Source organism: Hyla sarda, chromosome 11 (genome assembly GCF_029499605.1).
Source record: "Hyla sarda isolate aHylSar1 chromosome 11, aHylSar1.hap1, whole genome shotgun sequence".
In the NCBI taxonomy this organism is placed as follows: Eukaryota; Metazoa; Chordata; class Amphibia; order Anura; family Hylidae; genus Hyla; species Hyla sarda.
The window spans coordinates 12,419,152-12,441,583 of record NC_079199.1 but is presented as its reverse complement, the minus strand read 5'-3'; the positions used below and the strand labels follow the sequence as shown (position 1 = coordinate 12,441,583).

The window sequence follows — 22,432 nt, the reverse complement described above, 5'->3', positions numbered from 1 at the left end:
AGGATAAGTCATCAACTGCCGAGCAGAGAAGTTTGTGACAAATCGAATTTACTGTAAGTTCGCTCATCTCTATTTCCCAACCAGTGTGCCTCCAGCTGTTGCAAAAATCTTGCAACTGCTGGAGGCACACTGGTTGGGAAACGCTGTGTGCTGGTTACTTTTCCTCTGCTGCAGACTATAAACAAGTTGGTATCATTAATCTGATTCATTTGTTAGTAACCATAAGTATCTAATCTTAGTTGGGTGTCGGCGGTCTGGATACTGTAGGACTCCGCTGTCAGCGACTTTGTATCATTATCTTATCGCCATTTGCTCAGTCAAATGCATTACAGTTATGGTTAAAAAAGGAGTCCCCCCCCCCCCCCCCAACCGCAATTTAAGTTTGTATAAATGTAAAGGACATAAGCGGCTAACAGATCCGTGGTGCCGCTTAACTCAAGAGTAAGGAGGGGGATCGAATAGAACTAGTAAGATTTAACTTGTCAGGATAGGGCAGTGTTTACCAACCAGGGTGCCTCCAGCTGTTGCAACACTACAACTCCCAGCATGTCCAGACAGGTGGTTAGGCTGTGCTGAGAGTTGTAGTTTTGCTCAAATTTCCAGGGATGAACGAACCCTTCTAGGTTTCTACAGTACGTGTTGTTGGATTTGCCACACGTCTTGGACCTGTTTAATGGAGTTTTTATCTGATTAGTAAAATTACAGAATATTACCATGAATTAGAAGCCGGATTCATTGATTTTCCACATTGATTTCCTATTTAGATGGGGGATAAGATGTCTAGGGGTGGAGTACCCCTTTAATGAAGTGTTTTTTCTTTTCCAAGGACGGTTTGATCTAGGTCTTATCTATAGACCTTCTGTCAGGGGTGAAAGGTAAATCAATGCTTTCCTGGAAGTCTCCCCGTTTGACTTCCTGTTAAGAGCAGATCTGCCGCAGGTTACCAACACGAAGTTTAATGGCTCTGGACTCCTTTGAAGATGAGCTATGAAAAGATATGACGGAATGATTTGTAAGAGCAGAGTCTTCTGGCGGTGACTCCTGGTGAGGTCATAGATCGTCCTGCGGTTGTATAGGGTCCTGTATTGGCATGCCTGTGTGAGGACGCACAACCTCAAGTCTGGAGCAGGGATTCCAGAGATCAACTCCTACCAAGATCAAGAGAAACAGCGCCACTCTTGGCTGTGACTTGCATTGTAGTTCTTCTTTATTTAAAGTCTTGGTGAAAAAAAAACAGAATAGGGGATGACTTTTAGATTGCTGGGGGTCCAACCACCGGGGCACAAAGCGGGGGCCGCCTTGCCCTCTCCATATATCTTTATAGGAGAGCCGTTTGGCTATTTTTGGCTCTGTCATAGAGCTATATAGAGCGTGCGTGAAGACCCCGCGTCAGTGTGACGTGCCGCTCCGGAGAAGAGCTGGGGCTCCATACAGGAGATCGCGGAGGACGGGTCCCAGCAGTCGGACCCCCGCTATCCTAGAGTTAGATATGTTATTCACCACAAGACTTCTCCTTTTAAAAGAAATATGCAGCCGTAACAACTTATCCACAGGCTAGGGGATAAGTGTCTGACCGCTGGGGATCCGAACGCTGGGACCCACCACAATCTCCTGCTTGGGGCCCCTGCTCTCCCGTGCATGACGCCGCGGCCGACACGCCTCCTCCATGTAGTTCTATGGGAGAGGCGGGGAAGCGGCGTTCCTGCCTCTCCCATAGAACTGTATGGGAAGGGGGGGTAATGCCAGGGCCCATTTGAGAGGTCACAGGGGTCCCAGCAGTCGGACCCCCCCGCGATCAAATGCTTATCCCCTATCCTGTGGATAGTGTATAAGTTATGGCTGCATTTGTCCTTTTTAAGTGAAGTGCTGCAATGTCTATGGAATGTAGATGTATAGCAGTTGTACACCTCCCCTCCCAGCTCTATCTGTATACTGCAGCTCTCAATGGGATCAGGATATATAGTAGTTATACCCCTCCCATCCAGCTATATCAAGGGGAGGGGGGTACCGAGAGTACTTCTCTAAGACAAACTTAACTGGTAGACATGTAATTTTTTTTCCCATTGACTTGTATACTTTGTTAGGTAAGGAATTAAAACAAAGTTAGAAAATAGCGAACCAGTTATTTTTTTTTTTTAAATCTTATTTATTTATTAATTATTATTCACAAAAAAAAATGTACACACTTATATGTATATTTCTGTGTTCACACATTGCTTTTAAATCTATTTGTTTCCAGGTTGTGGCTTTTGCTGCAGATGTGCCACAAATTAGTCTCCAATATTCTAATGGCAACCAGGAGAAATAAGTGGAAATAAGTTACATGTTGTTTCTATAGATGGACAGAAACCTTTATGCAGATGTGTTCCTAGCATGTGACCGAGGTTGCTGGACACCCCCCCCCCCCCCCCCTCTTTTTCCCATGTATTGGATGCAGTTTGTTACTGGATTTGGGTGCAGATTTCGCATCAAAACAAAGTGTAAACAGGGCTCTAGGAAGGAATGTTTGTGATCTTGACACAGACTCGTAATATTTCCTGTTTTCGCTCAGTGATTAAGATAATTTCACCCAGAACGCATTACGTCTCATTAAAAAATGTTTTTTTACATACATCTAGAAGAGCTTCGTTCTACTGCTAGTGTTTCCCGACCAGCGCGCCTCCAACTGTTGCAAAACTACAACTCCCAGCATGCCCAGACAGCCAAAGGCTGTCTGGGCATGCCGGGAGTTGTAGTTTTGCAACAGCAGGAGACACACTGGTTGAGAAATGCTGATCTAGACGATTATATATTTCTTTGCCATATGCCTAGAATGCTGGGAGTTGTAGTTTTCCAAGTGCATTATATTTACTTGCTGGGAGTTGTATTTTTGTAACAGCTGGAGGCACACTTGTTGGGAAATTGAGGGAGTTTTTTTTTTTCTCTTTTGTATTTTTCTACCTGTAGCTCAAGGGAATGAAACGGAGAAATGTTTTTGTTCCGATAATTATATGGATATAACTACACCCGTATGGCTCCTTGTCTCTTACTAATCCCAGAAATTCCCTGTATGACGAGCGTTTATCTTGTTACCTCTGGGAGGTTTTCCGGAGTCTTATCATCCGATATTGAGCGATGAGACTCGCGGGCCATTAATACGAATCGATCGCCAATTATTCAGCATATACGATATGTATGTATATGATCTCTCCGGTCCTCCACCATTAATGCTCCTTTTCACATTGTCGCCCTCGTGCCTTCAGGAGGATGTAATGTGCGGCTCCGTGCTCTTCCATGTATCGATCTCTGTTTACGCTATCCCGGCTACTTCTTCATCACCATAAAGGCTCTTTGCTATATGTTAAAATATGTATAAGAAAAGATGATCTTAGGAAGCAAACAGTCGTATTTTGACTTACATCTTCTGTAAGGCGTCTTAATATAATGGTGCAAGACCACACTGGAGGTAAACCTAAGAAGGCAGAGTATATTAAAGAGCAATGTATGTATGTGTGTATATATAATCGCCATGGCCGTAAATGTTGGCACCAATGAAAATTTTCAAGAAAATGAAATATTTCTCACAGAAAAGGATTGCAGTAACACATGTTTTGCTATACACATGTTTATTCCCTTTGTGTGTATTGGAACTAAACTAAAAAAAGGAGGGAAAAAAAGCAAATGGGACATAATGTCACCAAACTCCAAAAATGGGATGGGTTATTGGCAACCTTTCAAAATTGTGGATAAATAAGATTGTTTCAAGCATGTGATGCTCCTTTAAACTCACCAGGGGCAAGTAACAGGTGTGGGCAATATAAAAATCCCACCTGAAAGCAGATAAAAAGGAGAGAAGTTCACTTAGTCTTTGCATTGTGTGTCTGTGTGTCACACTAAGCATGGACAACAGAAAGAGGAGAAGAGAACTGTCTGAGGACTTGAGAACCAAAATTGTGGGAAAATATCAACAATCTCAAGGTTACAAGTCCATCTCCAGAGATCTAGATTTGTCTTTGTCCACAGTGCGCAACATTATCAAGAAGTTTGCAACCCATGGCACTGTAACTAATCTCCCTGGGTGTGGACGGGAGAGAAGAATTGATGAAAGGTGTCAACGCAGGGTAGTCCGGATGGTGGATAAGCAGCCCCAAACAAGTTCCAAAGATATTCAAGCTGTCCTGCAGGCTCAGGGAGCATCAGTGTCAGCGTGAAATATCCGTCGATATTTAAATGAAATGAAAAGCTATGGAGGAGACCCAGGAGGACCCCACTATGGAGGAGACCCAGGAGGACCCCACTATGGAGGAGACCCAGGAGGACCCCACTATGGAGGAGACCCAGGAGGACCCCACTATGGAGGAGACCCAGGAGGACCCCACTATGGAGGAGACCCAGGAGGACCCCACTATGGAGGAGACCCAGGAGGACCCCACTATGGAGGAGACCCAGGAGGACCCCACTGCTGACAGAGACATAAAAAATGAACTTGAGTTACCAAAATCCTTCTGGGAAAACATCTTGTGGACAGATGAGACCAAGATAGAGCTTTTTGGTAAAGCCCATCATTCTACTGTTTACCGAAAACGGAATGAGGCCTACAAAGAAAAGAACACAGTACCTACAGTGAAATATGGTGGAGGTCAGTGATGTTTTGGGTTGTTTTGCTGCCTCTGGCACTGGGGGCCTTGAATGTGTACAAGACATCATGAAATCTGAGGATTACCAAATCTGAGGATTGTCAGAAAGCTGGGTTTGCGTCCAAGATCTTGGGTCTTCCTGCAGGACACTGACCACAAACATACGTCAAAAAGCCCCAGAGATGGATGGCAACAAAGTGCTGGAGAGTTCTGAAGTGGCAGCAATGAGTCCAGATCTAAATCCCATTGATCACCTGTGGAGAGATCCTAAAATTGTTCTTGGGAAAAGGCGCCTTCCAATAAGAGACCTGGAGCAGTTTGTAAAGGAAGAGTGGTCCAACATTCCGGCTGAGAGGTGTAAGAAGCTTATTGATGGTTATAGGAAGACACTGATTTCAGTTATTTTTTCCAAAGGGTGTGCAACCAAATATGGAGTTCCAATAATTTTGTCCAGCCCATTTCTGGAGTTTGGTGACATTAATTTTTTTCCCTCTGTGTTTTGGTTTAGTTTAAATAAACACAAAAGGGAATAAACATGTGTATAGCAAAACATGTGTTACTGCAATCCTTTTCTGTGAGAAATACTTCATTTTCTTGAAAAATGTCAGGGGTGCCAACATTTAATGTAATTATACACTTAATCTATATAAAGGGTGACCTATGCATGGGGTGAGCTATTGCAAATGTCAGTCTCTGCCTTTTTAATGCATTGCTGCCTGTGTAACTCTACACTTCCCTACTGTAGCTCTCAATGGGGCTCCTTGCTTCAATGAGGAGGGTGTCTGGTTGAGCGATATCTCATCCAAATTGCAGTAATTCAGGGAGGAGGGGGTTAATTTACCATTGATTTTTGTTGCGAAACCTGACGGTCAGCATGGAACCACCCTGCACTGGCTGCTAACAGTGTACAGGGCTGTGGAATCTGGTTGTTGTTGTTGTTGTCTTCCGTCGTCGCTGTCGTCGTCGTCTCCTTCTCCTTCCAGCAGATGGATTTTAGGGGTTACTGTCCCTTTAAAGGCCAATCATGGTTGTTACTGAGTTGTAGTTTCATTGCTGTATTGTCGCTACAATGTTTTATCCACAATTTTGCAACAATACTACAATGTTTGAATACAGCCTGAAACTATAAAGTGCAGCTGCATAACAATTCTCCCGGCTGCTGGATGTGAATGTACAGGACCCTATTGTGGGGACCTATAGAATCGAATATCTAGGTTTGGATATTGAATTGTAGCCATGAAATAGGTTTTCTTAATCTGATGTTAGAAAGAATACATTCCTATAAATGGCATCAGTCCAAACTGCAGTGATACTCGCTGCACTGTCTGAACACCCGTGTACTGCAGCACAGACAATAGGCCGGTGTTTCCCCAACCAGGGTGCCTCCAGCTGTTGCAAAACTACAACTCCCAGCATGCCCAGACAGCCTTTGGCTGTCTGGGCATGCTGGGAGTTGTGGTTTTGCTACAGCTGGGAGGCACCCTGGTTGGGGGAAACACTGCAATAGGCAGATGGACGGCACGCGACGTGGCTGGTTGTGTATCAGGTAGACGACCTGTTGTTAAATTATTTATCAGACGTTATTCTAGGGCCGCCCTGACTGAGCGCAGGAGTCGGTAATCGCATAGCTTGTATACTCTGTTTCCTAGTCTGGAGATGTCGGTGTTAGGTCAGGGATCTGTACAGGAGACATCTGCACTGCTCAATGCAACTTACTGCTCAACTAAATCATTAAAGTATTGACCTCTAACACCCTGGTTATCTGCACAGTATTTCACCACTTGCCATTTGGCTGTGTAGATCTTCGTGACTAGCAAAGGAAGATTGATATTTGCCACTGTGTACATACATTACATTACTTATCCTGTACTGATCCTGAGTTATATCCTGTATTATACTCCAGAGCTGCACTCACTATTCTGCTGGTGAGGTCACTGTGTACATACATTACATTACTTATCCTGTACTGATCCTGAGTTATATCCTGTATTATACTCCAGAGCTGCACTCACTATTCTGCTGGTGAGGTCACTGTGTATATACATTACATTACTTATCCTGTACTGATCCTGAGTTATATCCTGTATTATACTCCAGAGCTGTACTCACTATTCTGCTGGTGAGGTCACTGTGTACATACATTACATTACTTATCCTGTACTGATCCTGAGTTATATCCTGTATTATACTCCAGAGCTGTACTCACTATTCTGCTGGGGAGGTCACTGTGTACATACATTACTTATCCTGTATTATACTCCAGAGCTGCACTCACTATTCTGCTGGTGAGGTCACTGTGTACATACATTACTTATCCTGTATTATACTCCAGAGCTGCACTCACTATTCTGCTGGGGAGGTCACTGTGTACATACATTACTTATCCTGTATTATACTCCAGAGCTGTACTCACTATTCTGCTGGTGCAGTCACTGTGTATTGTACACACATGACATTAGGTATCCTGTATTAAACCTCAGAGCTGTAGAAAGAGTTTAAGATATTTCTTATACAGAATTTCTTTGTACCTGTTTGTAGTCTTTATACGTCTTGAACGTTTATAATCTGCAGATCCTTCTACATACCACAAATACAGATCAGTGGTTGAATTTATTGTTTATTGTATCTGATGCTGAGCAGGATCTTTCCATAGTGTGTACACTGCGCCCTCTACAGGCAAATGCTGGAAGTCCTGCACAGTTTTTACTGAAGATTGGAAACTATGATTTCTTACATTTATGAATTTATGATGTTAGTCTCTGCACAGGAAAAGTCCAGAAGGACTGGGGGTTGTTTTTTCTATTTGTTTGTTTTTGTTTTCTGCACCTCAATAGCTTTGTAAAAAGAAATGGTGATGTAGTAGGATGATGATATGTATGTATATGTCCTGCTCTGTATTATTGTTGTACTAAACATATTAGTACACAGTTTACATTCTTTGGTGACCTTTTCCAGGCAATAAACTCTTAGTATGCATTAAAGGGGTTCTCCACCATAAGGTGATTTTAGTACGTACCTGGCAGACAGTAATGGACATGCTTAGGAAGGATCTGCGCTTGTCTTGAGGCTAAATGGCTATGCTGTGATATTACCATAACACTGGCTAGCTTTCTGTGAACTTGTATTTCCTGTTTTCAGTTTTCTTGTTTGACTACAAATCCCATGATTCAATTTTCCTCCCTCCCACACATCAGGCACCCCACCCATTGAAACATAAATGAGCTGCATCCATTCAAAAGACCTGTGGTTTTCAATCAGGGTGCCTACAGCTGTTGCATTAGTAGCAGATTGACCTCTCTCCCACCAAGTGATCTCTCCACCCATTGAAGCAGACAGACTCCCTGTCATCAGCTGACTAGCGATGTCAGGTCTCAGCCGCATTGTAAGCTTGGAAAAATCTGACACAACAGTAATTTTGTTTGCTATTAAAAATAAATAGTGGGGTGAAAATCACAGAAGAATTGTGAGAAAACCATCACACACAGGTACAGACACTATATTATGAACTACACTAACTTTACAGCCCCTGTAGTATAGTCAAATTGATGAATCTGCATGGTATATATAGGTGACGCACAGGATGCTCTGGCTCTGTGTGAACTATTATGTTTTGAAGGTTAAGTTTTACAGCGTACTTTTTATTTCAGGTAATTTTCCAGGATGCACTGCCCTATATGTGTACATAAGGAGCAGCACTTTGTGGCAATTATATAACTTGTATATGGTATATTTTAGCAGATTTCTGCTCTGTGTGTTTCACCTATAATTTGCAGTTCTCCCAGACCTGGTGGGCGTGAAACTCCCTCTTCCCCCTCCTCTATAGACTTGTATTGCTTGTCTCTTAAAGGGGTATTCCAGGCCAAAACTTTTTTTTATATATCAACTGGCTCCGGAAAGTTAAACAGATTTGTAAATTACTTCTATTAAAAAACCTTAATCCTTCCAATAGTTATTAGCTTCTGAAGTTGAGTTGTTGTTTTCTGTCTAACTGCTCTCTGATGACTCGCATCCCGGGAGCTGTGCAGTTCCTATGGGGATATTCTCCCATCATGCACAGCTCCCGTGACGTGACATCATCATTGAGCAGTTAGACAGAAAACGTCAGAAGCTAATAACTAGAGATGAGCGAACTTACAGTAAATTTGATTCGTCACGAACTTCTCGGCTCGGCAGTTGATGGCTTATCCTGCATAAATTAGTTCAGCTTTCGGGTGCTCCGGTGGGCTGGAAAAGGTGGATACAGTCCTAGGAGACTCTTTCCTAGGACTGTATCCACCTTTTCCAGCCCACCGGAGCACCTGAAGGCTGTACTAATTTAGGCAGGATAAGTCATCAACTGCCGAGCCGAGAAGTTCGTGACGAATCGAATTTACTGTAAGTTCGCTCATCTCTACTAATAACTATTGGAAGGATTAAGATTTTTTAATAGAAGTCATCATTTACAAATCTGTTTAACTTTCCGGCGCCGTTATCAAGCTTCTTCCCTCTTCCCTAAACTCACTCTAAAAATCATCACAGCTTTGTCCTGTGTTTAAAGGGGTATTCCAGGAGAATATATATATATATATATATATATATATATATATATATATATATATATATATTCTCCTGGAATACCCCTTAAAACACAGGACAAAGCTGTGATGATTTTTAGAGTGAGTTTAGGGAAGAGGGAAGAAGCTTGATAACGGGCGAAAGAAGCATTTTTGTTTTAAGATATATTACAAAGTCTCTTATATTTGCTTTTGATATTGATTTATGCAAAGTTTTTTTTTTTCCATGACACAAACTGCTGTCAGTATTGTTTAGTCTCCCGATTGCAGAAAAAACAGATTTTTATATATTGTTAGTATTTGTATTGTTTTTATTGATTCATGTGTATATATAGTATGACATTTTTTTCCCCCCCCTACAGAAGTGGCAAAGACATGTCAGGAGCGGGAGAACCTCGGCATGTTGGTGTGGTCACCTAATCAGAATTTATCTGAAGCCAAATGTAAGTATCTGTTCCTCTATATTGACTTTATTCAACCTGTGGCTTTTTACCTGTTGCAAAACAACTCCCATTATGTCCTTAGGCTGTAATGACTTGATGGGAGTTGTAGTTTTGCAACAGCTGGAAAGCCACAGGTTTGCAAGCACCTGCCCCTGTATAGAACAATGCATTATGTCGTACAACTACAACTCTCAGCATGCCTGTGAAGGCATGAAAGTTGTAGTTTTCAACGTTATGAATGCCGCCGTGGCATGATGGGAAGTGTAGTTTTGCAACACCGGGAAAGCCACAGGCTATAAATCCTTATTCATTTTTTTTTTTTTTTCTTTATATATACTTCTAATGCTTATTATGTTGCAACACTACAACACCCAGCATGGCCTATGATGGCTCTTAGGAGCCGCTTGGAGAACATTGCTCTATAACAAGGTTTTCAAAACAGTGTGTCTGTAGCTGTTGCAAAACTACAACTCCCAGCATGCCCGGACAGCCAAAGGCTGTCAGGGCATGCTTGGAGTTGTAGTTTTGCACAGTTTAAAGGGGTAATCTAGGAAAAAAATATTTTTGATATTTATATATCAACTGGCTCCAGAAAGTTAAACAGGTTTGTAAATTACTTCTATTAAAAAATCTTAATCCTTCCAATAATTATCAGCTGCTGAAGTTGAGATGTTCTTTTTTGTCTGACAACAGTGCTCTCTGCTGACATCTCTGCTTGTTTCGGGAACTGCACAGAGTAGAAGTGGTTTGCTATGGGGATTTGCTTCTACTCTGCTTCTTCTCTGGACAGTACTTAGAAAAGTACTGAAAGGATTAAAGTGGTATTCCAGGCAAAAACTTTTTTTTTATATATCAACTGGCTCCGGAAAGTTAAACATATTTGAAAATTACTTCTATTATAAAATCTTAATCCTTCCAATAGTTATTAGCTTCTGAAGTTTTGTGTCTAACTACTCAATGATGATGTCACGTCCCGGGAGCTGTGCATGATGGGAGAATATCCCCATAGGAGCTGCACAGCTCCTGGGATGTGAGTCATCAGAGAGCAGTTAGACAGAAAACAGCAACTCAACTTCAGAAGCTAATAACTATTGGAAGGATTAAGATTTTTTAATAGAAGTAATTTACAAATCTGTTTAACTTTCCGGAGCCAGTTGATATATAAAAAAAAGTTTTTGCCTGGAATACCCCTTTAAGATTTTTTAATAAAAGTAATTTACATATCTGTTTAACTTTCTGGAGCCAGTTGATTTATAACCCCTTAAGTATGCAGGACGTAAATGTACGTCCTGGTGAGCTGGTACTTAACGCACCAGGACGTACATTTACGTCCTAAGCATAACCGCAAGCATCAGAGCGATTCCAGGATCATGCGCGGCAGGTCCCGGCTGCTGATCGCAGCCAGGGACCCGCCGGTAATGGCGGACATCTGAGATCCTGCGGATGTCTGCCATTAACCCCTCAGATGCTGTGATCAATACAGATCACAGCATCTGCAGCATCGAGGTCACTAAATTGGATGATCGGATCGCCTGCTGCGCTACCACGGCGATCCGATCATCCAGCACGGCAGACGGAGATCCCCTCACCTGCCTCGGCTGCCTTCCCGGCGTCTTCTGCTCTGATCTGCCTTCGAGTAGACGATGTCCAATAACCCTGATCAGTGCTATGTCCTATACATAGCGAATAAAGAATAAACACTAATGAGGGTAAACCCTCAGACTGATGCCCCAAACTAGGAAACCCCCCCTAATACTTGTAAACTTTATTAAGCTCTGTAGAGCATAAAACCCAAAAGTGCAAACTAATTTAAAAACAGAGTGCTACCGATCCAATGCTGCTGCATTAATGATTAAGTGTCAGAATGCACATCACATTTGACTTTAGTGTGTGATACGCTGCTTAGTATCTATATCGCCGCAGTGGTAACTAGATGGAGGGATTTGCATTCAGTTGAGAATACTACTGAGTTATTGTCGGTATAAAACTCTGCTAGGTAAAATCGCATTGTTAGCCTGTCCAACGTTTCACCGATGGACTCTGCTTTGTCAAAGACTCGTAGGCTATACATAGGACTGAACAGTATTAGCAATCGAATGATTGCTATAAATAGTCCCCTATGGGGAATATTAAAGTGTAAAAAGTAAAAAAAACTAAGTTAAAAAAATGTGAAAAACCCCCCTCCCCCAATAAAAACGTAAATTGTCCCATTTTCCCTATTTCACCCCCAAAAAGTGTTGAAAAAAATATTTTATATACATATTTGGTATCGCAGCGTACGTAAAAATAAAATGTTAATGATACCATACGGTGAGCGGCGTGAACGTAAAAAAATAAGTCCAAAATAGCCGCTTTTTTATAACTTTTTATTCCCCCCCAAAAAAAAGGAATTAAAAGTTTTATATAAGCAAATTTGGTATCACTAAAAAATACAGATCACGGCAATGCAAAAAAAGAGCCCTCATACCGCCGCTTATACGGAAAAATGAAAGTTATAGGTCTTCAAAATAGGGGGATTTTAAACGTACTAATTTGGTTAAAAAGTTAGCGTTTTTTTTTTTTTTTTTTCTTTCTTGCGCAACAGTAATAGGAAAGTCTGTTATTATGGGTATCATTTTAATCGTATTGACCCAAAGAATAAAGAACACATGTAATTTTTACCATAAATTGTACGGCGTGAAAACAAGACCTTCCAAAATTTGCAAAATTGCGTTATTTTTTTTTCCCCCCCACACAAATAGTATTTTCTTGGTTGCACCATACATTTTATGGTAAAGTGAGTGATGGCATTACAACAGACAACTGGTTGCGCAAAAAAACAAGCCCTCATACTAGTCTGTGGATGAAAATATAAAAGTTATGATTTTTTGAAGTTGAGGAGGAAAAAAAACGAAAACTTAAAAATAAAATTGTCTGTGTCCTTAAGGGGATAAAAAATAAATAAAAATTTCTGGATAACCCCTTTAACATGCACAGTTTGAAAAACGAGGGGTGGCTGGACTACATTGCACTTTTGGTCTTGTAATGTAGCTTTTTGCGTTTTTAAATTAGTGTTTCCCAATCAGTGTGCCTCCAGCTGTTGCAAATGTACAACTCCCAACATGCCCTTTGGCTGTCCGGGCATGCATGAATAGTTATATTTCACTCTAAATACTTTAATTTTTCAATTTTTGTCACATTAACCAGACTATGGGCAGGTTTATGGGGGAAAAAAACTGTTGCCGATAGCAACCAATCTGAGCTCAAAGCTGCACTCTAATTGGTTGCTGTCAGCAAGAGAGTCTTTTTCTTTTTTAGACGGTTGCATAAATCTCCCCATGACAGTGTGTGCTGCATTCTGTGTTCTGCCAGCAGATGGCAGTCAGGGACTGTGTATGAGTCACATTGCACGGTGTCTTGCTGCAGGCGTTCCAGTCCCAAATCGCACATTACTCGAACATTGTGTCGTGCCCTGTGGGCAAATCATCATTTTCTATTTTGGTTTTTCTGTTTGACATTTTGTTAGGTCACTAATGGAGCTATATATATATATTTATTTCACAGTTCCTTTCTGAATTTTCAGTCTCACCTACCTATTTGAGCAGCCTGAAGCCGATACTTGCCATTTTTAAAGCCGTGTTTTTCAAACAGCTGTCTAGGCATGCAAGGAGTTGTAGTTTTGCAACAGCTGGAGACACTCTGTTTGAAAAACACTGCTTTAAAGGAAATCGGTCACCCTAATCACCCACACTAAACCCAATACACTAGGTGAGGCATAGGCAACCTTCGGCACTGCAGATGTTTTGGACTACATCTCCCATGATGTGTTTCCAGCCAAAATGCTGACAAAGCATCATGGGAGATGTAGTCCAAAACATCTGCAGTGCCGAAGGTTGCCTATGTCTGCACTAGGTTATAGTGTGGGTGACCAGGAGTCCAACGAGGTGTCACTTACCAAAATTGGTCCTTTGATATTTCCCCGAGAATTTCCTTTGCTCCATTGAGTTAATTGCGCACAGGAGGCGGGGCCCAGCCGGCTGCCCGCCCCTGTTTCTTTAAGCCTCCTCTACTGCCGGCCCCTCTTATCATATTCAGCGACTCAACGTCCTAGTGATGTGAGCCACATGTCACATGAGCGCAGCGCTTAAAGCAAGGAGCACATGCGCTCACGTGACATGCGACACGTCACTAGGACGTAGAGTCGCTGATTATTATAATAGAGGGGCCGGCAGTAGAGGAGGCTAAAAGCAGGGGGTGGGCAGCTGGCTGGGCCCCGCCTCCTGCATGCAATTAACTCAATGGAGCAAAGGAAATTCTTCAGGCAATATGAAAGGAACCACTGGACCGATTTTGGTAAGTTACACCTTGTTGGACTCCTGGTCACCCACTCTGTAACCCAGTGTTTTGGGTTTAGTGTGGGGGATCAGGGGGACAGGTATCCTTTTTAAGGCATTAAATGGTGTATCCAGGAATAGAAAAAGAGCTAACTTCTTCCAAAAAAAAAAACAGCACCACCACTGTCCTCAGGTTGTTTGTGATATTGCGACTTTGTTCGCAATACAGGTGTGGTGCTGTATATGTAAGAGATCAGCTCTGTTTTTCTAATCCTGGATAACTCCTTTTTTAATGCTCACAGAACAGATTTGCTGTTGAAAATTTCTGCAACAAATCTGCACAAGAAATCCTCACCAAATTGTGCAGATTTGAAGCAAAAGCTACAAGGTTACATTTTATTTCCCATTTTAACTTCTATTAAATTGAATATGCAGCAAATTCCTGATCATTCAGATAGGTTGCACATCCATACAGTAGGTCAGTTTCTGCACGTGTATAAGACACATTTCTGGAGTTTTCTGCTTTCAGCACCGTTCTGCAGCATTTTCGTCTCTTTATGCGATCAAGAATTTTTATGCATCGTGTTAGGGTTGACAGAAGTGTTCATCATGTGTCCTTACACGACTATATTATCAAAGCAGCAGTCGTCGTCTCTATGAAATGTTTTGGTGTGAACCCCCCCCCCAATATTCTGTGCAAAGGTTTAAAGGGGTACTCTACTGGAAAACAGATTTAATCAACTGGTGCCAGAAAGTTAAACAGATTTGTAAATTACTTCTATTAACATTTTTTAATCCTTCCAGTACTTATCAGCTGCTGTATGATCCACAGGAAGTTTTTATTTATATATATATATATATATATATATATATATATATATATATATATATATATATATTTTAACTTCCTTTCTGCCTGACCACAGTGCTCTCTGCCGACACCTCTGTCCATTTAAGGAACTGCTCAGAGGGGTGTTAGCAGAGAGCACTGGGGTCAGGCAGAAAGGAAACTCAAAAAGAAAAGCACTTCCTGTGGATGATAGCAGCTGATAGGTACTGGAAGGATTATTTATTATTATTATTATTATTATTATTATTATTATTATTATTATTTATTTTTTTTTTTTTTAATAGTAATTTGCAAATCTGTTTGTAACTTTCTGGCACCAGTTGATTAAAATTTTTTTTTTTTTCCAGTGGAATACCACTTTAAGACAAAGACATGCTGGAAACATAATCACTTTCACTGGCAGAAATGCCTTTTGAGGAACCCTAGAAGAATTTATATGCTGATCGTAGGATTTTCATTGTATGCGTTAATGTAACCTCCTTTTTTTTTTTTTTTTTTTTTTTTTTCCCCTCCCCAGTGGATGAATATATTTCTGTTGCAAAAGAGAAACACGGCTACAACATGGAGCAGGTAATGGATTATTTGTACTGATGCCGTCAGGTTTTATCTTTTATTTTTCTACACCTGTATCATAAATATGTCTTTGCAGCTGCCATGCTTGTAGGAATGGTCAGCACCGTGTAGGCCAGTGTGCCTCTAGTTGTTACAAAACAACAACTACCAGCATGCCCGGACAGCCAAAGGCTGTCCGGGCATGCTGGGAGTTGTCGTTTTGCAACAGCTGGAGGCACCCTGGTTGGGAAGCACGGTGTTACACAATAGGTAAAGCAATGCTTAGATGAGCATACAGTAGGTGAGCAGATGAAATATACAATACAGTACAATCTGTAGGTAACATATTATAGAGCAGGATTTGGTGAGCAGATGATATACACTGCTCAAAAAACTAAAAAGAGAGGAAAGAGCGTTCCATAGTGGAATACCGCAGGTATGGGGTCCACAAATGTAGTAGAAAAGGCTCTTACCAAATGCGGTTGTGTAAGCTCACACACAACAGTGGTCAGAGTGAGTGAGAGACGGGTCCAGTCTGCAGCCTTCCCATCCGAGCAAGACAATGGCAGGAGGAGACTTCTGGATGTGGAGGGATTCAACAGCGCTGACCAGGAGCAGACACGTCAGGTAGGTAGCTTTATTAAAACAATGCAACACGTTTCACCGCAGGTGCGGCTTCATCAGGCAACTGCCTGATGAAGCCGCACCTGCGGTGAAACGCGTTGCATTGTTTTAATAAAGCTACCTTCCTACCTACATGACGTGTCTGCTCCTGGTCTGAGCCGTTGAATCCCTCCACATCCAGAAGTCTCCTCCTGCCATTGTCAAAAAACTAAAGGGAACACTTAACCAACACAATGTAACTCCAAGTCACTGACACTTCTGTGGAATCACTCTGTCCACTCAGGAATCAACACTGACTGACAACCAATTTCACATGCTGTTGTGCAAATGGAACAGACAACAGGTGGAAATTATAGGCAATTGGCAAGACACCCCTCCCCAATAAAGGAGTGGTTCTGCAGGTGGTGACCACAGACCACTTCTCAGTTCCTATGCTTCCTGGCTGATGTTTTGGTCACTTTTTAATGCTGGCGGTGCTTTCACTCTAGTGGTAGCATGAGACGGAGTCTACAACCCACATACGTGGCTCAGGTAGTGCAGCTCATCCAGGATGGCACATCAATGCGAGCTGTGGCAAGAAGGTTTGTTGTGTCTGTCAGCGTAGTGTCCAGAGCATGGAGGCGCTACCAGGAGACAGGCCAGTACATCAGGAGACGTGGAGGAGGCCGTAGGAGGGCAACAACCCAGCAGCAGGACCGCTACCTCCACCTTTGTGCAAGGAGAAGCAGGAGGAGCACTGCCAGAGCCCTGAAAAATGACCTCCAGCAGGACACAAATGTGCATGTGTCCACTCAAACGGTCAGAAACAGACTCCATGAGGGTGATATGAGGGCCCGACATCCACAGGTGGGGTTTGTTTTTACAGTCAAACACTGTGCAGGACGTTTGGCATTTGCCAGAGAACACAAAGATTGGCAAGTTCACCACTGGCGCCCTGTGCTCTTCACAGATGAAAGCAGGTTCCCACTGAGGACATGTTACAGACGTGACAGAGTCTGGAGACACAGTGGAGAACGTTCTGCTGCCTGCAACATCCTCCTGCATGACCGATTTGGCAATGGGTCAGTAATGGTGAGGGGTGGCATTTCTTTGGGGTCCGCACAGCTCTCCATGTGCTTGCCAAAGGTAGCCTGACTGTCATTAGGTACCGAGATGAGATCCTCAGACCCCTTGTGAGACCATATGCTGGTGCGGTTGGCCCTGGGATCCTCCTAATACAAGACAATGCTAGACCTCATGTGGCTGGAGTGTGTCAGCAGTTCCTACAAGAGGAAGGTATTGATGCTATGGACTGGCCGCCCGTTCCCCTGAATCCGATTGAGCACATCTGGGACGTCTCGCTCCATCCACCACAGACTGTCCAGGAGTTGGCGGATGCTTTAGTCCAGGTCTGGGAGGACATCCCTCAGGAGACCATCCTCCACCTCATCAGGATCATGCCCAGGTGTTGTAGGGAGGTCATACGGGCACGTGGAGGCCACACACACACTACTGAGCCTCATTGGGACTTGTATTAAGGACATTACATAAAGTTGGATCAGCCTGTAGTGGGGTTTTCCACTGTGATTTTGAGGGTGAGTCCATATCCAGACCTCCATGGGGTGATACATTTGATTTCCATTGATAATTTTTGTGTGATTTTGTTGTCAGCGTCAACTATGTAAAGATGAAAGTATTTCATACGATTAGTTCATTCATTCAGATCTCCGACGTGTTATCTTAGTGTTCCCTTTATATTTTTGAGCAGTGTATATAATACAGTACAATCTGCAGGTATCATGTTATAGAGCAGGAGGAGGTGAACAGATGATCTATACGAATGGTCCTAGGTGAGGTACACGCAGGATATCCCCTGAAATACATTTTCTGTTAGTGTTTTCTATCAAATTGAATTTGTCTGTGTTCTCCCATGTTGTCGGTTCCTCTGCTAAGATTATCCATTGGACTAGTGGTGCCCGTGTGTGTGTGTTATATGTAAACATTGGCAGCGTACTTGTGAAGTGTCATTCATAGTCCCAGTATGGCTTACACGATTACACGCTTCCCTCGCAGGCTCTTGGAATGCTTTTCTGGCACAAGCACAACATCGAGAAGTCATTGGCTGATTTACCTAACTTTACCCCGTTTCCTGATGAATGGACAGTGGAGGATAAAGTTCTGTTTGAACAAGCGTTCAGCTTTCATGGAAAAACCTTTCACCGCATCCAGCAAATGGTGAGAACAACGCAGGGAAACTGTTTGCTGCATCGAAGCCCATAAACTCTTGGTTAAAGTTACACTGGGACCATACAGGGGGATGTGTTACGTATCATTGTTTACAAGACTGCATTATATACTAACAAAGCATTGCCTGATCTCTCCTGAGAGGTTACTGTACATTCCCAAGGCTAAAGCAAGGGTCAAAAAGGTCCCGTTTACAGATCACTATTTCATCAATTTACTGATCTAGCTGCTGTATTGCTGCTTGTATTAGAGATGGTCATGATCAGTACTGATCGCTTCATTCAAAGGGAGAAACTGAGGGAACCCATCACAGTGAATTACTATGACGTGATCCAGGCTTGTATGGATGGACAGGCCGGGGTTCATTAAAGTGATACTCCACTGGCCAGCGTGGCCACACCCCTCAATGGAAGTCTTTGGGAGAGGGCGTGTGCGGGCCGTCATGTCCCCTCTCATTGACTTGCATTGAGGGGGCGTGGCCGACCCCTGCAGCAACTAAATGTTCCGAACGCTGGCCAGTGGAGTACCCTTTTAAAGGCCCCCAGGACTTTCTCACTGCATTTCCTATTGTTAGTGCATACTTTGGTGCTTCCTTAACAACATTTGTTTGGTCTTTTTTCAATCTTATGAACTATGTTACTAAGTGACTATGTTAACAGAGTCCATAAAGTTCAACCCATATCCCTAATGAGTCCCTACGGAGTTGATCCAGAGGAAGGCAAAAAAAAAAACTCACATTAGAGGTAAAAATTCCTTCCCGACTCCAAATATGGCATCAGAATAAATCCCTGGATCAACTTTCTGTCCTTATAAATCTAGAATCCATAAACTGTAATGTTGTTGTTCTCCAAAAATGCATCCAGACCCCTTTTTAAATTCTTCTACAGAGTTCCCCATGACCACCTCCTCAGGCAGAGAATTCCAGTCTCACTGCTCTTACAGTAAAGAACCCCCGTCTGTGCTGGTGTAGAAACCTTCTTTCCTCTAGACGTAGAGAATGCCCCCTTGTTATAGATACAGTCCTGGGTATAAATAGGTCATGGAGAGATCTCTGTACGGTCCCTGATATATTTATACATAGTTATTAGGTCGCCCCTGAGCCTTCTTTTTTCTAAACTAAATAACCCTAATTCTGATAATCTTTCTGGGTACTGTAGTCCTCCCATTCCCCGTATTACCCTGGTTGCCGTCTTTGAAGCCTCTCCAGCTCCACTATATCTTTCTTGTACACTGGTGCCCAGTACTGTACACAGTATTCCATGTGTGGTCTGACCAGTACTGTACACAGTATTCCATGTGTGGTCAGACCAGTACTGTACACAGTATTCCATGTGTGGTCTGACCAGTACTGTACACAGTATTCCATGTGTGGTCTGACCAGTACTGTACACAGTATTCTATGTGCGGTCTGACCAGTACTGTACACAGTATTCTATGTGTGGTCTGACCAGTACTGTACACAGTATTCCATGTGCGGTCTGACCAGTACTGTACACAGTATTCCATGTGTGGTCTGACTAGTGATTTGTATAGCGGTAGAATTATTTCCTTGTCGTGGGCATCTAGGTCCCTAAGCCAAAGGCTGTCCGGGCATGCTGGGAGTTGTAGTTTTGCAACAGCTGGAGGCACCCTGGTTGGGAAACCTGTTGTTACACAATAAATAGGTAAAGCGTTTACTCTCTATCACGAATCTGCCTCTTTGTCCTGGACATATCCCCATGCATATCCACCTATACCACCATTTACCGTGCGCTAAATCTTTGCATTTTGTTTTACTCACAGCTTCCCGATAAATCCATTGCCAGCCTAGTCAAATTTTACTACTCATGGAAGAAGACCAGATCCAAGACCAGCGTGATGGATCGCCACGCACGCAAGCAAAAACGTGAACGCGAAGGAAGGTAAGCGAAGGATTGTAAGCGAGCACAGATGGCTCTATCAAGGACTTATACAAGAACTTGTGCAGTGGAGAAAAACACTAATGCGCCTTTAATTGCGAAAGGAACGATTTTCATGTCTTTGGCACAAAAGTGGACATGTTTGTTATCATAAGTGATATATATTGTACAGAAAGGAAAAAAAAAAGATAAAAAGAAAATGTCTTTGCAAAGAAACAGTGGTGCTTCGTTTTGTCATTCATATAAAGACAAGGATTGTAATCTGAGGAGCGCGCGCCCAAAAAAAAAAATTACACTTCTTCAACCGTCCCTGCTTCGCATTAATTGGTGTATTTTCTATCCCCAGTGCTGTATTTTACAGCAAAAAGTGTCCTTTTCTTAATCCCTACAGGAATAAGCTAGAATGGTCTTCAATTCACTGGGGGAAAATATCCATAGCAACATTATTTTCAGCTGAGCGCCAGCATTATTCGGACAGTCTGTGGCTTTGTTAATTACACGTAGGGGTTTTGCTGAATGTACTCACCCCCACTTGACTTTTTTCGTATTTTGGTACATTAGAGCCTAAACTTCAATGTTTTGTAAGGGCGTGTTCCCACAGGGCGTATATGCAGCGTATTTGACGCTGCACAAAATTTATGGCAGCAGCGGGAAATACGCTGCGAAATCCTTGCTCACTATACACACAGGGCTTTCCGGTGGCAGCCCTATGTGTGTAGTGAGTTTTGGAGGCGGGGCTGTGACACGTGGCTCCGCCTCCAAAACTGACTACATGCATAGGGCTGCCGCCGGAAAGCCCTGTGTGTATAGTGAGCAAGGAATACGCAGCATAGTTCCCTCTGCTGCCGTAAATTTTGCGCAGCATCAAATACGCTGCATTTACGCCCTGTGGGAACGCACCCTTAATCTGAGTTTTATGTGATAAATCAGAACACAATAGTCTAAGGCTGCATTCACATCACATTTTTGCAATACAGTTCCCGTATCAGGTTTTGGATGAAAAACGGATTCCTTAAAAACCGGACTAAACTGTATTTGTGTACAAATTTTAAACCGTATATAGCTTAAAAATGATGTTCGGTTGCATCGGTTTTTAACTTTTCACTCCATTATGAATAAAGTTTCACTTGTTTGATAGAAATTCCAAGAAAAAAGCTGTGCAAAGTCAAAAACCGTATGGTGAAAACCGGTTGGAACCGTACGCACATAAGGTTCTGTATGGTTCCCATTGACTCCCATGTTTAAAAAAAATAAAAAACGTATGCGGTTTAATAAGGTTTTTCACTCGGACTAAAAACCATGGTAGGCTACAATTTTGGGTAAAGGAAAAAACCTGACAAAACCCGATGCATCTTTTGGCATACGGTTTTCAATGGCGTCAATGCGTACGGTTTTCACATTGAAAACATATTCGGGAACTGTATAGCAAAAACGTGGTGTGAATGCAGCATAAGTTGAAGTGAAATGAGAAAAATATATAAATAAATCTACTGTTTAGAAATAGAAAACAGAAAATTGGCATGTGCGTATGTATTCACCCCCTTTGTTTGGAAGCCCATAAACTCTGGTGCAACAAATTACCTTCAGAAGGCCCATAATTAGCGAAATGATGTCCACCTGTGTGCAATCTGTGTCACATGATCTGTCATTACATATACACACCTTTTTTGAAAGGGCCCAAAGGCTGCAACACCTAAGCAAGAGGCATCAGTAACCAAACCCTGCCATGAAGACCAAGGAACTCTCCAAACAAGTAAGGGACAATGTTGTTGAGAAGTACAAGTCAGGGTTAGGTTATAAAAAAAAAAAAAAAAAAAAAATATATATATATATATATATATATATATATATTCTCTATATCACCATCAAATCTCATAACCAAATGGAAAGAACATGGCACAACAGTAAACCTGCCAATAGACGGCCGGCCACCAAAACAAACAGACCGGGCAAGGAGGGCATTAATCAGAGGGGCAGTGCAGAGACCTAAGGTAACCCTGGAGGAGCTGCAGAGTTCACAGCAGAGACTGGAGGATCTGAACATAGGACGACAATAAGCACATAGAGTTGTGCTTTATGGCAGTGTGTCCAGAAGAAAGCCATTACTTTCTGATAAAAAAAAAAAAAAGGCACGTTGGGAGTTTGCAAAAAATGCAAAGGAGTCTCCCAAAATGTATGGAGGAAGATGCTCTGGTCTGATGAGACTAAAATTCTACTTTTAGGCCATGAAAAAAAAATGTCTGGAGCGAACCCAACACATCACGTCACCCAAAGAACACCATCCAGCAGCCAGGACTGGGAAACTGGTCAGAGTGGAGGGAAAGATGAATGATGCTAAATACTGGAATAATCTTGAGCAA

The 22,432-nt window shown here is 42.4% G+C and overlaps 1 protein-coding gene across 4 annotated transcripts in view; it reads left to right on the top strand.

Annotated features, from left to right (window-relative positions):
• Window positions 1-22,432, top strand: part of RCOR1 (REST corepressor 1) — a 53,001-nt gene that overhangs the window by 16,689 nt on the left and 13,880 nt on the right. The window contains exons 1-5 of one of the 4 annotated variants that reach the window (XM_056545382.1): window positions 1,075-1,191; window positions 9,532-9,612; window positions 15,293-15,345; window positions 18,004-18,165; window positions 19,957-20,075. In XM_056545382.1, the coding sequence (XP_056401357.1) occupies window positions 9,570-9,612; window positions 15,293-15,345; window positions 18,004-18,165; window positions 19,957-20,075 (377 nt within the window). In that variant the 5' untranslated portion in view covers window positions 1,075-1,191; window positions 9,532-9,569. Of the gene's footprint in view, window positions 1-1,074; window positions 1,192-9,531; window positions 9,613-15,292; window positions 15,346-18,003; window positions 18,166-19,956; window positions 20,076-22,432 lie in introns of those variants that run through there. The other 3 variants (XM_056545383.1, XM_056545380.1, XM_056545381.1) reach the window with 3 other exon arrangements.